The sequence below is a fragment of the Passer domesticus genome, chromosome 2 (genome assembly GCF_036417665.1).
Source record: "Passer domesticus isolate bPasDom1 chromosome 2, bPasDom1.hap1, whole genome shotgun sequence".
Lineage (NCBI taxonomy): Eukaryota > Metazoa > Chordata > Aves > Passeriformes > Passeridae > Passer > Passer domesticus.
The window spans coordinates 123,639,109-123,653,178 of NC_087475.1; the positions used below are offsets into that span (position 1 = coordinate 123,639,109).

At 39.1% G+C, this 14,070-nt stretch overlaps 1 protein-coding gene across 12 annotated transcripts in view; it reads right to left on the minus strand.

The window, feature by feature from the left end:
• The window catches only part of EPHA6 (EPH receptor A6), a 372,934-nt gene that overhangs the window by 19,590 nt on the left and 339,274 nt on the right, over positions 1 to 14,070 (minus strand). For all 12 annotated transcript variants that reach the window (XR_010357084.1, XR_010357081.1, XR_010357085.1 and 9 more), the window contains one exon: positions 864 to 1,013. Coding sequence is in view for 6 of the 12 variants with exons in the window: in XM_064411103.1 (XP_064267173.1) it covers positions 864 to 1,013 (150 nt within the window). In the remaining 6 variants the exon portion in view is untranslated. The remainder of the gene's footprint in view (positions 1 to 863; positions 1,014 to 14,070) is intronic.

The window sequence follows — 14,070 nt, forward strand, 5'->3', positions numbered from 1 at the left end:
ACATTATGTCTAATAACTTGAAATTTCCCAATGACACTTGAAGCCACTAAACATATGTAGAAGGTCACAGATGCTCACTGCTCACATTCTGGCACTGAAATCCTCTGGGTAGGAGAAAAGGAGTCCTTTGTGCTGGGAACTGCTGAACTGCAGGGAAAGCCCCCAGCAACTGGCATCATTAGGGCCTGCAGCATCATTTTGTATTAACAGACATTTTCATTTTGGATGCAAGAGTAATTAAATGTTGCTATCTTCATGCTGTAGCTGAGTATTTAATATACTCTAAATGGAGAGGTTTGTGATAGTCTTTTTTTTTTCTGACAGGTTTGGTTGTTTCTTTCCTTTTCTTCCTGAAACAGTGAAATTATTTTTTAAAATTAAAATCTCTCTCAGATCCTTATCCCCAAATGACCGATCAGCCTTAACAAGCAACCAGATTTGAACAGCTGAATAACTTAGCAACAATGTGAAAACAGCCATCTGGGAAAGTCTTGTCAATTCTTCAGAACCAACACAGGAATATTCTAGGCACATATATGAGAGAGGTTAAGGTGGCTTGGCTGATATTCCACATTTTGACACAGAGCTTGATGGCTGGTGTGAAGACTGAGTGCACCAGTTTGAGCTGTCACAGGGATCCATCAAACAAGGGAATTTGTGAAAATTTCAACTGTGGTAAAGAAAAAACCCCTACCATTTCCCCTTTCTCATATTTCTCTTTAGCAAGCTTTCAATTATACTAGAAGAATTTTTTTTTTTTTTAATTGAGATTACAGTCTGGAAAGAGAACGAGACAGCAAAGCAGGGCAGGGAGTGGCAATAACTTATAACTTATATTATAATATCTTATCCCAAGCACTCACATCCTGGTTGGACATCTCCCAGTAGGGCCTCTCTCCGTAGGACATCACCTCCCACATGACAATTCCGTAGCTCCAGGCGTCGCTGGCTGAGGAGAACTTGCGGTAAGCGATGGCTTCGGGAGCTGTCCACCTGATGGGGATCTTCCCACCCTGCAAACAGGTTGACAACTTGTCAAGGTGATGAGGATATAGAATAACACATGTTTTAAAAGAAAAGGAAAAAAAACCCCCTGGATTCTGATATTCTACGTTCTGACTTCTGTCAGTTTGCCGTGTCAATTTGCTGTAAGTGGAAAGGAAGAAATATGCCTTTTTATGGAATTTAAAAAAAAAAATTATATGTAGTCTAATTCACCAATACCTGCACTCTGTGAAAACAACCCAGTTCAAAGAGCAGAAAGCATTTGAGATGATTAATGTTTGTTCAGTCATATAAATAATCAGAACATGCTTTTTGATGAAAAACATCCCAAGCCTTAAATTCCTAGTTCATTGACATTTAAGCTTTTTCCCTAAATGAGACAGAAACATCTATTGCAAAACGGAGCACTGAAAGCTCTCAGTAAAATTGTGTAATCAGGAAAGAAACTATATGTGATCTATATGCTTTCAAAGCATTGCAGTTGATGATATATTTTACTTTTTGTTGTGCCCTTTAAATATCCAGGTAGAAAACAAACCAAGTGTGCTTCTAAATAGGCATTTCTTTAGGATATTTGACAGTTTCATTCTGCAGCTTACAACTTAAAATCCAAGCTCTCCCACCAAAAAAAAAGAGAAATCAATCAATCAATCAACAAACCTAACTTACCGTTTACAAGACCACAGGATATAGAATTTTTTTCTGACATGAGTATTTTACACCACTGAAGCCCTTCTATTTTCTCATAAATAGTTTCTGTGTGAAAACTACTTTTCCACCTCAGGAAAAAAAAAAAAAAAAGGTATTTCCTCTCCAGGTACATTGCTCATTTCAAAAGTGTATTTTTTTCTTTTCAAGAGTGTACACTTATTATCATTCTCACTGAACCCTTTGGAGAGAGAAAAGCAGTATAGTGAAAGTGCCACTAGATGGTAGAAGGAGGCAGTCAGTAGAGCTGAGCTCACTCAGCAGTAGCTGCTTTCAACAAGCAGTAATAGATTCTGCTCAGTGTTATAATTGTATTTCTGATTGAAACAAAAGAGGAAATGAACTAGAGCATTTGGCAATGAAGAGAGGCCACAGTTAAAAACAAGTATGTAAATCTCTGCTAATTTGCTTTGAATGTATGAAAAATTATCTGAGACTTGTTGAGGCCTGACTTTGGCTGGTTGAAAAGCTGTTTGTTCTACCAATAAATTGTTCCAAATCCAGGCTCTGTGTCTGTTCCACTCAGCCAAGCTCCCCTTGCTGATGGAAAATGCATGGTTAAAATTTATGTTCTCTGACAGTGGCCAAGATGTCCTTTGGACATTTTTACATCTTTTGCAGCTGCTTTTTCAAAGCCTTTGCTTCCTCTCATGTGGTAAATCACTCACTGATCTAAGCACTAATAAGGTATTTTTTGTATTTTTGCCCAAGTACCTCCACTAGCTGCCTTTTATTTATCCATTATCCTGTTGGTCAGATCCCTCATCTGGCACATCAGAGATGCAAAAGACTTTGTGCCTCACCTGCTGCCACCTGCCCTCACCAGCACTGCAGTGTGTGATGCTCTTGGTCCCCTCCTGGTACAGCTGTTCCACTTGAGAAGCAATTAAAAATGCTTTTTGGGAGTGTGAATGAAGAAACAGGGGGACAAAAGAGAGTTGTAACAGGAAGTTCTCCAAGGAAAGGCCAGGCTGATTTCTTGTTTCTTCTCCAGGAAAGATTTATTTGTATCCTCTAAAGAAATTGGTTAAGAGCACTTGGTATTTGATCTCCCAGTCTGGTTTCAGTGGTCTTTTCATGGAATATGCAAGGCCAGGCTCCCTGAGATAGTGGAAAAATCAGCTATTCAATGCCACAAATATGCACCTTGCACAAAGCAAAAGGATGCATCTGAGAAACAGAGAGTTTTAGGGTCTAACTGTAAAAGATACTTCAAAAATGTCTCTTCACACCTCAGAATTATGGGCCTTGTCCTTTCCACTGGATAGGTTTAGTTCTTATAAAAATTTTATCACCAGACTTATGTAATTCCATCCTCAGAAAGATTCCTGTTTTGGAGAGTTTTATTAATAATTTATAATTTTTTAATTTTAATGAAATTCTTATGTTAATAATTAAGTATCTAGTTGTAGATAAAGACAAAATTATACACATGAATCAGAGGCATTTGGATATTTGTAGATTTTACTTTTAATATGTATATTAACATAGTATGGGTAACATAACAGGAAAACTATCTTTACACTGTATCCTTTTCTTAAATCTGATTTTGAATTCTCAAATTATACTCAAAAGAGAGGGCACATCTTGAGCAGTGTTTGCAGCTAGATTTGTGACTCCTGGCAAAATAAAAATGAGTTTTAAAGAATCTTATCAGACTCTATAACTACTTTCATGACACAGCTTCACTGACTGATCCCTTTTGGACTGAAACAGTAGCGGCTCATTGAGTGTGAAAATGAGAATGAAGAACAGAATCTTAACAAAATTCAAGGCAGTTCACATTCAAGGGCATAAGATGTGTTCAGAGTTGTAATGTAAAATAAAACACTTTTGTGCTGGTTCTAAAATCCTCTAAAATTTTTACAATGGATTCATCTCATGTATGAATGTGTTATATTAATGAAAATGTGAATTTCAATACTTAATTATGGTTGTAGAATATATTTTTATGCAAAAAAAAGTTGTTTTATTTATTTGAAAGGCATTCAAAAGGTGGAGATTGCAATATGACTACCTTAAGGAACATGTGTGACTGAACAGTAGTAATAGCTGCTCATGCATAATAAAAGAACACCTAAGGTTTAGAGTGGCTGAAAATATATTTCCTGTTTCTGATTAGAGTAATAAACAGTGTTACTGATATTGGATATGCCTTTTTATATTTTAATCTAACTGGGGAAATAATAAATGTAATACTTACTGTTTGCACAATGCCTCACCTTCAAATTAAGATAATTTATAAATAATCTACATTTTGCTGCTATAGCAATGAGATCTCTCAGAGCTGCCTGTGTTAGAAAGCCCTTTTTGCTTTTAGGTTATTTTCTCTTTTTTTTTGGTTTTTGCGGGAGGGGTGGGGAGGAGTGGCAGAACGGGTGTTAGGAAACAAATTGTTTTTCTGCTTCATCTCATACATTAATAATGATATCAGTGATAACCTAATTTTGTTTTCACACAGTGAAATAACACTAACTCCACTGTTCAAATAATTAGAATTCAGCCTTTTTTCCCTGTATGCTGCCAGCTGAACAGTGCCTATCTCCTGATTTTTTTTTGTGATTGTAATTTAATAAGCAATTTTACCACACAGCATAAGAGTCCCCTTGGAATTATAATATTAGGTTCACATTGCTTAGCTTGTAGAACTGTTCAGAGATGAGCCCTTGAAATGAAATTTACCCCCTCAGCCACACCTACACACACACTGGCTTTCCCTGCAGAACTGGCAACAGCACAGTTTGCCACTCATTTAAAGGCAGGACTGGAACTCGGTGGTGCAGAACACCTCATTCTTTACCTCAGGCCATGCAAGAGAGAGAGAGACAGTCCTCACCACGTGCCATCTCTGAGCTCACGCCACCAAAAAGTGCTTATGATGTCTTGTGTGGCCACAGCTGCATTTTTGCTTTCTCCAGTTTGATTTTTTTTTTCTATTCTACATGTTAGACATCTCTTTAAACCAGGAGGCATTAACAGTTCCTTTAATTAAAAATATATTTCCAAACTCCAGCAGAACAATGTTGCTGGCAGGTACAGCCCATGATTCTATCAAAAAAAGGTGGGGATGCATCAGCAAGCTCAAAATGTGTGATGTGAAGAAACAAAGGAGGAAACCTTTGTGATGTCCACAATTTCTGGCATGCCCTGGTAGCTGATTAAAGTGAGGAGTGGTAACTGAGAGCCTGAGGTACAAAACTGAAGGCAAGGTGTGTGTGAGCAGCCAGCAGCAAACCCAATGATTGCATCAGGCTGACTGTGCCCCAGAGGTGTGAGAAATGCCTGTTTCAGTGGAAAAGCCCCTTCTGTGCTCTCCTGGAATGACAGACACTTCAGAGGGACTGTCACAGCGCTGGCTGCAGGCCTCCTAAATGCTGAGGTGCAAACCCATCAGATGCAGACGCACAGGTATCCAGAACTGTGTGATTCTGGGAGAAAAGGTGCTGAACTGTGTGCACCATTAGTCTGATCTGGCACAGGAATTCCTGTGCATCTGTCAGGTACTGCTCCTTCATGTGCGGTGCCACTGAATCCTGCAATCACTTTCCAAGGCACAAGCAAAGTACCTGTCTGTACCTCAATGACAGAAACAGGGGGAAAAAAAGAACTTCAGAGTGAAGAGAGACACAAGTAATGGAATAGACTAGTTTTAAATATTGGACATAATTCATCATTCTGTACAAAAACCTTCTGCCACTTCACTAGAGTGATGCTTTTATTTGATGCTCAAATTTTTCATGTGCAATACTACAAGTAGTCAGAATTTAACATCCTCAAATCATAATTTAGAACTATTCAGTACTATCAACAGTGTTCTGTTGTGCCTATTGAAAAGTGTCTATTGAAATACCAGAGAAACTGCATGGCAAGATAACAAAACTGCTCTGCAAAAGCATTTCAGAATTTGCACTCATTATGCCAATTCCAGTTAGTTCTACCAGTCTCATTTCACTCAGAACTGAAATGAATAAACCCCCCTGATTTTCAAAAAGACTGAAGTTGCTTTTAATCTCTGGGAAAATATTAATTTTCTTTCAAATGTCCTGATTAACAATGCTGAAGTTAAATATGTGGAACTTGATTTCCTCCCTAAGTTAGCTATTCAAATTTTCCGAACAAGTTATTTATGGTTTTGAGAGTATGTTAATTTTAGTGGCTATTAACCCCTAAACTGCACATCTATTTGTGTCTTCCAAAAGAGGGAAAGCTCTTGATGGATGGAAGGAATCAGCACTGAAGATACTGGCAGAATAACAGCAGACAAGACAGAATGCCTGTCAAGAGATATCAGAAATACTTCACATTAACCAGCAGAGGTGAATCAGGGTGTTTCTCCAAAATACTCCACACCATCCTGTCATTTTGTCTCCCTGAAGGCCATGAGATGGATGAACGGAATAGTGCTGCACACATATGCAAACCTCCAGCAAGGCAGATATATCCTACCCTGTCACCTTTTAGCTCAAAAATCAAAGAATTAAAATATTAAATGACTTTGCTAAAATTCAAAGAATTATGAAATCAGAAACACTCTCTAATACAGTGGAGATTCTCATTAGGAGTGGCAGCAGAATTAATTTCCTTTGAAACAAAGCCCTTCAGCAGCCCCTTGCCTGCTCAAAGGCTGAGAAAAATGCATAGTTCTGACCCTCAAAATCGACATAAGTGAAATGGCAGAGATTATTTTTGACCATTTACATCTATCCTGCCTTCTTATTTTCTTGACAGGGCAATTGAAGGAACTCTATACAGTGACAAAGAACTCCCAAATAGAAGTGGTTGATACCATTGCCTCTTGTCTGTGTAACTAACTGGATTATACATCTTTTCTTGTCAAATAGGATGCCTTTATCTACAAGGTAGAATTGAAAATAGACTGATCTTTTTTTCCCCAGAAATATTAGTTTTAAAATATTTGTTTGGTTTTAAAATTAATTCCAGGCCAGGCAGGCTAGTAAGGACTGGTGATGTCCTCAGAGCCCTGGTGAGAACCAGTCAAGTGTACAAAGACAAAGAAACATAAGTATTTTGTAAAACCTCTTTGAGACTGGTCTTTTGAAAGGTAATGATAAGACTGGAGGGGCCAAGGAGTCCCATACTGTTTTAGAGAGTGGGACTTCACATTTCTTTAGGATTAAGAATGCATTTTACAGTATTGTGTGCTTGGCTCTTGATCACACAGAAACCCTTTCCTCTTCTGAAATTAAATCTCGGGAGCATGCATCTCTACCAAATCCAGTTTGGAAACTACAGTGCTATTTGACAGTAATCACAGGAAAAAATGTCATTTTTCCTTGAAACTAATATTTCTGGCAAAGATCTATCTCTTTTCAAGAGCATCAATTTCAAGCTATCTGCCAGCTGTGTCAGCACAGCTCACATTACAGCCGTAACCAATTTCTTGAGAGTTACTCCTCCAGAGTCCTTCAATCTGCACATCCAGCCCATCCACTTTGCTTACACAAGGAGTCCTACCAAAGTCAATGGATAAGGTGAAAAGGATTTTTTTTTGTTCTGAGATGCTTATTTGAAGGATGCCTTACATTGCACAACTCTGCAACAAAGGAATTTGCTACGTGGTCCATTCTTCCAGCAGAACTGAGTTACCAAACACAAATATTTCTCTAAACTCAAGTAATTTAAGTTGAAAGCAAAAAAGAACTTACCAGGCACTATCCTTTCTTAAAAGCATCAAGGAAGACTCCTCTCTGAAATTATGCCCCTGCCTTGCCCAGGGCTTCATGAAGTATTTATTATTGGATCAAAAATAAACTGTTACCATGCACTGCTTGAACACTGGATGTTATTATCCATCATTAACGATTTCACGGCGAGTGATTTCCACACTCGTATCAAGCTGACATGCACAGCAAATACTGCCCAAGTTTCAGGAATCAAGTGGCCTCTCTCTGCACTGCCATAATGCCCAGATAATTCATTCCTCTGCCCTGCCCCTGAACCCTGCCATAATTCCTTCTACACCACACAATTTGAAGTGGCCAATAAAACTCAGAAGCATGTGGGAACTTGGAAAGTGAGGACAAACTGAAATGGATCTACATGTAAAATTAACACTATATAGGCTATTGTACTGTCTCCAGTAAACATTTTCATGTTCTGTTATTTGGGATGCTGTTCTAGAGAGAATGTAGGACCCTGGATACTGAATTAACATACAGCTTGCTCTGCGGTACATGAGATTTTATTTACCTAGGGCTTCTTCAAAATTTATTCCAGAAACAAGTTGGAAACACCACGAAAATTAGGCTTTTCTTCTGAGAGTTGCAGTGCCACACATGGATGATGATCAGAATTATTATGAGGCTGAGCTACTCTGCAAGTATCACTGCTTTAGTTTTCATCCCAGCTGCATCAAGAAGTGCAGAGGAGAATTAATAGCTTAGTAACTGATGGATTACATTTTCTGCTCACATTTTTGTGAGGTCACTTCTCATTTTATCCTGAAGGAGTTTGCTGATTATTTAAGTTTCAGTCAATTCATGGATAAGTAGCTGGTCAAAAGATGGGAAACAAACAGTCAGGAAGAAAAGGTCAGTTTTTAGAGTGGCATCCCCCAGAGATCAATGCTCATGTCCTGCTGGCAGTGTATGCAGAATCTATAATACAGGCTGAACTGGGAACATCTAAAATTGTACTAGAAATCCAAAGGTATTCATGGCAGTAAAGATGATGAGGATTTACCACAAAAATTTGCCAAAGAACCTCACGATAGTGAATTGCAAACTGATAAAATGTCACAAAATCCAGTGTTATAGTGATGCACACAGATTAAAATGCTCCTAACTTTACATAAGTAATAACACGACTGTACTAAGCTGTCACAGGACAGATCTTGTAGTTATAGCACAGAATTGGCTCTATAACAGTATCAGCCCCCTGCTCAAAGGCAGAGTAAAGGGAAAAATGGAATGAAATTGTAAAAATAATCAGGAAAAGGAGGAAGGAAGCACAGCACTGTTGAAACCTAGGATATTCCTGCATATTACTTACTGATCACAGTCTTAATCCCTCATTCTAAAATGACACATTAAAACTAACAGACAGAATAGGTGATCAAAGGTACAGAATAAAATAATGGTCTATAAAACCCTGAATATAATGGATCAGATAATAGATGGAGAAAACAGACCCAATGTACATCAAACATAAGTGGCAAGCAACAGATTAAAAACATTAACAAAACAATTTTTAAAAAAAGACATATTGCTACAGGATGTCACAGACTCCAAAAATTCAAACCTTTCCAAAAGCTATTAGGTAAACTTACAGGAGAAATATTTGTGAAGGGTATTACAGACAAAGACCTGCCTCTGATTTAAAGAAGTATTTGAGCCACAGATTGCTGAAAGCTCAATAACCTGAACTGAGAATGCATCATGTGCACAGCATGTGCACTTATTTCAGAGAACCTGGAATTCCTCCTTGGAATCTCCTGCTTGCTTGCCTTTTGGATTCATGCTTTGGAGCTCACAAGCATTGCAGCTCTCTCAGTTAGGCCATTACTCTCTTCCCATCATCTCAGTTTGTTTGCAGGTGAAATATAAGCCCACGGTTAACAGTGTCACTGGAAAAAAAATAAATGTTGCACATCTCAACAGCATTCTGGAGGAAAACAAAGTTTAAAAAAATTAAAAATTAAAGGAAGTAATCTGAAGTGAGGTCTTCTTTGATGGAACAAAAGTATAACTGTAGATGGGCATCTGAAACATCACAGGTCATTTTTTCTTGTTGGTTCTATGACTGCATTCCTATGTCTCTACCATGTTAATGGATATCTTTTGTTACCAAACCTTTTGACAAAAGGAAATCAATTCTACTCTTAGTAAGTTTTAGTAAAGGAGAAAGCACTGCATACTAAGGAGATGAATCTGTAAAAGTATTGCCCTGAGAGTGGGGGCTGACACCTGGATGAGCACGTGGAAGTCTTATGTTTGCTCCATAGAGACATGACACTACCTTGTAAAGATTTTAGTATCAAATCTTTCATCAGTAATAAATAAATGCACTTAGGACAAAAAAAATGGACTAAATGTATTCGCAGACTGCTGGGAATCATGCAAGTTTCATGTCTAAATCAGCCCATGCTGCATAAAAATATGGTTTATATATTGAAGGGGAGATGGAAGAACAGCTGCTGATGAAGAAGGAGCAGCTGAGTCCAGGGCCATGGATCAAGAAGCATGACAGGGACCAGGGATGTGTCAAACACTGAGCAATGAGTCCTGCCTTCCCATCTGGGGATGAGGGACAAAGACAAGGAAGGCTTGCCAAGGCAGGGTGGGCAGTGAGGCTGAGCAGAGGAGAGGATGCTAACAGCCATTTCCCCCACAACAGGCCAAAATGCTCCCAGTGCCACCCTGCTGGTTTTCCAAAGAAAATAAGTGCACGAGCCCCAGCTGCACCCCAGCACATCTGTCTGCCAGCCAAGCCCAGACTGAGGCTCAGAACCACTGGGAATTTAAAAAGCATGGCTGGTGGGAAGGCAGGATGGGAAAGACATCCAAGGCTAGGTCCAGTCACCTGCACAAGGCCTCTAGTGTCCCTTTTGGCACTGCCACCTGCTCACTAGCTGTCACTTTAGGAAATGCAGGTCTCCCCCTGTCTTGTGTCTGCCAGTTCTCTGCAGAGATCTCAGGGTCCATTGGGCCTCTACAAATACCCAGCTGATCCCTTGCCTATTTCCCATGTGTTTAATGACAACCAGTACCAAGCAAAGCAGAGAGATCCTGTGTTTCTCCTGCTGCAAGAGCTCAAGATGCTGCTGTACTTCTGGGCCAGCACAGCAGCAGCTCTGTGGCCCATCAGGCTGCACAATTTCAGGCACAACACAAGTTGCCCAGCTGGCAAATATTTGGGCTACTGGGGAGACAGGTGTAGGGATGTGGAAGGCTTATGAGTAATTTGATATCGCATGAGGCCACAGGAGCATGGGAGGGATCTGAGCTTTAGCAGGGAAATGGAAGAGCACAGCAAGAAGCTGTAGGTGTTGTGAAGGTGCCTGGGATGATTCTCAGAAGATCAGAAGCTGTGCTATAGAGGTTTCAGAAGGCAGCCTGAGAACCAGGGTAACTGTGGCATGAAGATGCAGCTGAAGTCTTTAACGGAGCACCACAACACAAGGCTTCATGAAAATAAATAAATGAAATAAGTTTTCCCCTCTCCTCTGACCCTGGAAAGTATCCACAGATTCACAGATTTTTTTCTGAGTAGCAAGAGACACACAAGGATCATGGAGTCCAGCAGAAGGTGCAACACAGTGTTGTCAGACTGTAACTGCACAAACACGGATGAAGTGCATTGCCAAAAAAATGCCAAAGAAATACAAAAGTAGTCTTCAGTGCAAGCAAGGGCTGCTTCACAACAAAGCTTCTCTGATGTTTCTATTTGGTGTAGTGACACAGTGGCAGTGTCCATAGATCACTGCAGTGTGGCAGTATGCAAATTGTTGAATAATAGGATAACCATCTGTTGGATGATGAATAGTTTGGCACAGGAATGTGGCCAAGCCTTGCTGCAGATACCCACATCCACCCAGATCTCTGCCAGCTGCCTGAGCAAAGGGCACTGAACATCAAGCTGGTTTCTATGTCACGCTCATCTGCAGCTCACCAGAGCAAAGCCCTGACTGATGAGCCTGATGGCAGCTCCAGTCACACCAGTGGCAAGGCCAGTTTCACACACTGGTGTTTGTACTGGGGCAGTGCTGGCTGACAGACACTGAGCATCTGCTTCTGGCCTTTCAACAGTCACACTCCTTAGTATTGCACTCCCAAGACTTTTGTACTTTTACCTGTATCCTGACATACTTTCATTTAGGCTGTCTGTGAATTGTGGCACTGGAATACCTTTTGTTCCATAAGTCAGTTGGATTTACACCTTGTAATCCCCAGATGACATAACACTTTGAGCTTTTCTGACAGTGCATCATACTAAATCATCATCTGACTGATGATAATATAATGGGAATAACATATTAACATAATTTATCATTCTTGCACCTTGTTCAGGGTGTATTTTACCTTATCATATAATATATCACTTCCATGACATAGTACAGTAAGACATGATCAGCAGGAAACATTTTGATGAACTAGTACTTGGATATCAGGGCCAGGTTGGATGGGGCTTGGAACAACCTGGGATAGTGAAAGGTGTCCCCACACATGGCAGGGGAGATTGGAACTACAAGGTCTTTAAGGTCCCTTCCAACCCAAACCATTCTGTGATTCTATCACTATTCCCTGACATCAAACTTGCCACTGGTGCTAGATCAGCTGGGGTTTATTTTATAATGACACCGTGTAAGCAGTTGGAACTCTTGGATTACCTTCACAAAACTTCATCAAAGTAGCTGAAAATTGACCTTTTAGAGTGTCTACAAAAAAAAAAATCCAGCACATTTATACATTTATTTCACTAAAAAAACTACCAATGACCTAGCTCAGAATCTTGTAAAACAAGGAGGGTTAAAAAAATTATATTTTAAAATTATTATTTTTAATTTAGAAATGTTAATTTCACAGAGGTAGTTGTCAAATGACAAAGCTTCTTAAATCCCAAATTTGCTGAGAGACAGCCATTTTAACAATTTTCAGCATTCAGGCACAGGTGCATGGCAGCCATGCTTACATAGAAACTTGCATTATATATGGGTGCAATTTCTGCAGGAAGCATCTTTTTGTGCTACAAAATCATGTCCTGACAGTTTCTTCTTTTTCAATCATCTGAGTTACATTTATATACTGAAAAATGAGCATATGCATATATGAATATAAAGTCAGGAAATGGATTTCCAAATCTCTGGTGGACAAACAAAGAAATGCATTGCAACAGGAAGCTCTAGCACAGCTGTGCCTGCAGCATCTGAAGGCAAACTCTTTCAGGTAAAATAAATCAAAAACATTCAGCAGAACTTAATGACATTTTAGGAAAATGCATTTTTCTACTCGGTCTCTAGATAGTTAACAACCTGCTCTTTTGCTTCCACTTGATTTCTGGATTATGATCTTGTATAGTTAAGGAAATTAAAGCAAAACAGTTTTGATGTCAACAAAGTTGTGGAATACTAATGCATGGTTTTGATTTCTTGTTGTTAAGGTCTTTTGTGTGAAGTGCTAAAGTTCAACCTTATCTTCAAAATCTGAATCACTTGAAAAGAAACCAACCCAGAATGCTAATCAAGACAATACTTATTTTCACACACACAGCAAAGTAGGGTGTATTTTATAACAAATGCATTCCTCAGTTGCTTGTTTTTGGGGTGGACTGGAAACTCCTGGACCAGCCTGGTGATCATTCTTAGGAATTCCCAATAACCAGTAAAAATCCAGTGAAAGAACTGAAGGAAGAACTTGAATCTTTCAGAGGATGGGGATCACACTTTCACCCAGTCAAATAGCTCTATCAGGATGAGAAACCTTCAGGTAAACTCAGTGACCAGTGATTTAACATCTCCAAAAAACACTGGAAAGAAGCCACCATCCCTTATCAGCAACTTCCAGAACATTACTTGATTTATTCCAGGTACCAGAGAGCTGACTAATTACAGCCTTAAGAATGTGCTCTGGGAAACTGATACAGATCAGTCCTCTATCCTTAAACTTCCACACCTTCTGGAACACTCTCTGAGACTCCCCCCATGACTACAGCATCAATAGCTCCGGGGCATATATTCTTCTAACCAGTGAAAGGTAGATTAGGCTGCCCTTTTAGCATAACTCAGCTTAATTTAAAAAAAAAAAACAAACAACCACAAGTAATGCCCTCTATCCCCAATCACAAAAGAGTTAATGAAAGCAATGAACAATCTTTTTTCATATGTATTGCTTTTTGCAATATACACAGTGTTTCCATGAACTAATGCCATAGCATTTTATTGCACATTTGATCTTTTTTAGTGCTTCAAAATCTTTCAGTTGTATAAGGTTTTCAGCAGTGGAATACAGACAATTGCTGCTTCATTAAAAATGTATAGCAAAAATAAGCATGAGTACACTTAAATAATTTTGTTTATTTTGGCACTTGAGGGTTGAAAAGCTCAGTGTTGAAAATGCCTTCTTTAGATTCATGATAATCACAGCAAATGCACCATACAAAAGCCTCAAGTCAGATAAACAATCTTGTTTTTGTTTTGTTGCTCAATTGTCTTCACAATTCCCTAAAAGCCTATAAAGGTTTTTTTTTTTTTCAGGTATGCTGACCAATAATGATTTTTCCAAGCAGTGTAACCAAATCTGCAGAGTTGTTTTTCATGCTTCATATTTTATGTGTATTTCCAAAAACAAGAGGTGGTTTTGCTGAAATGATTAAACATGAAAATGGTGCAGTAACACTGCT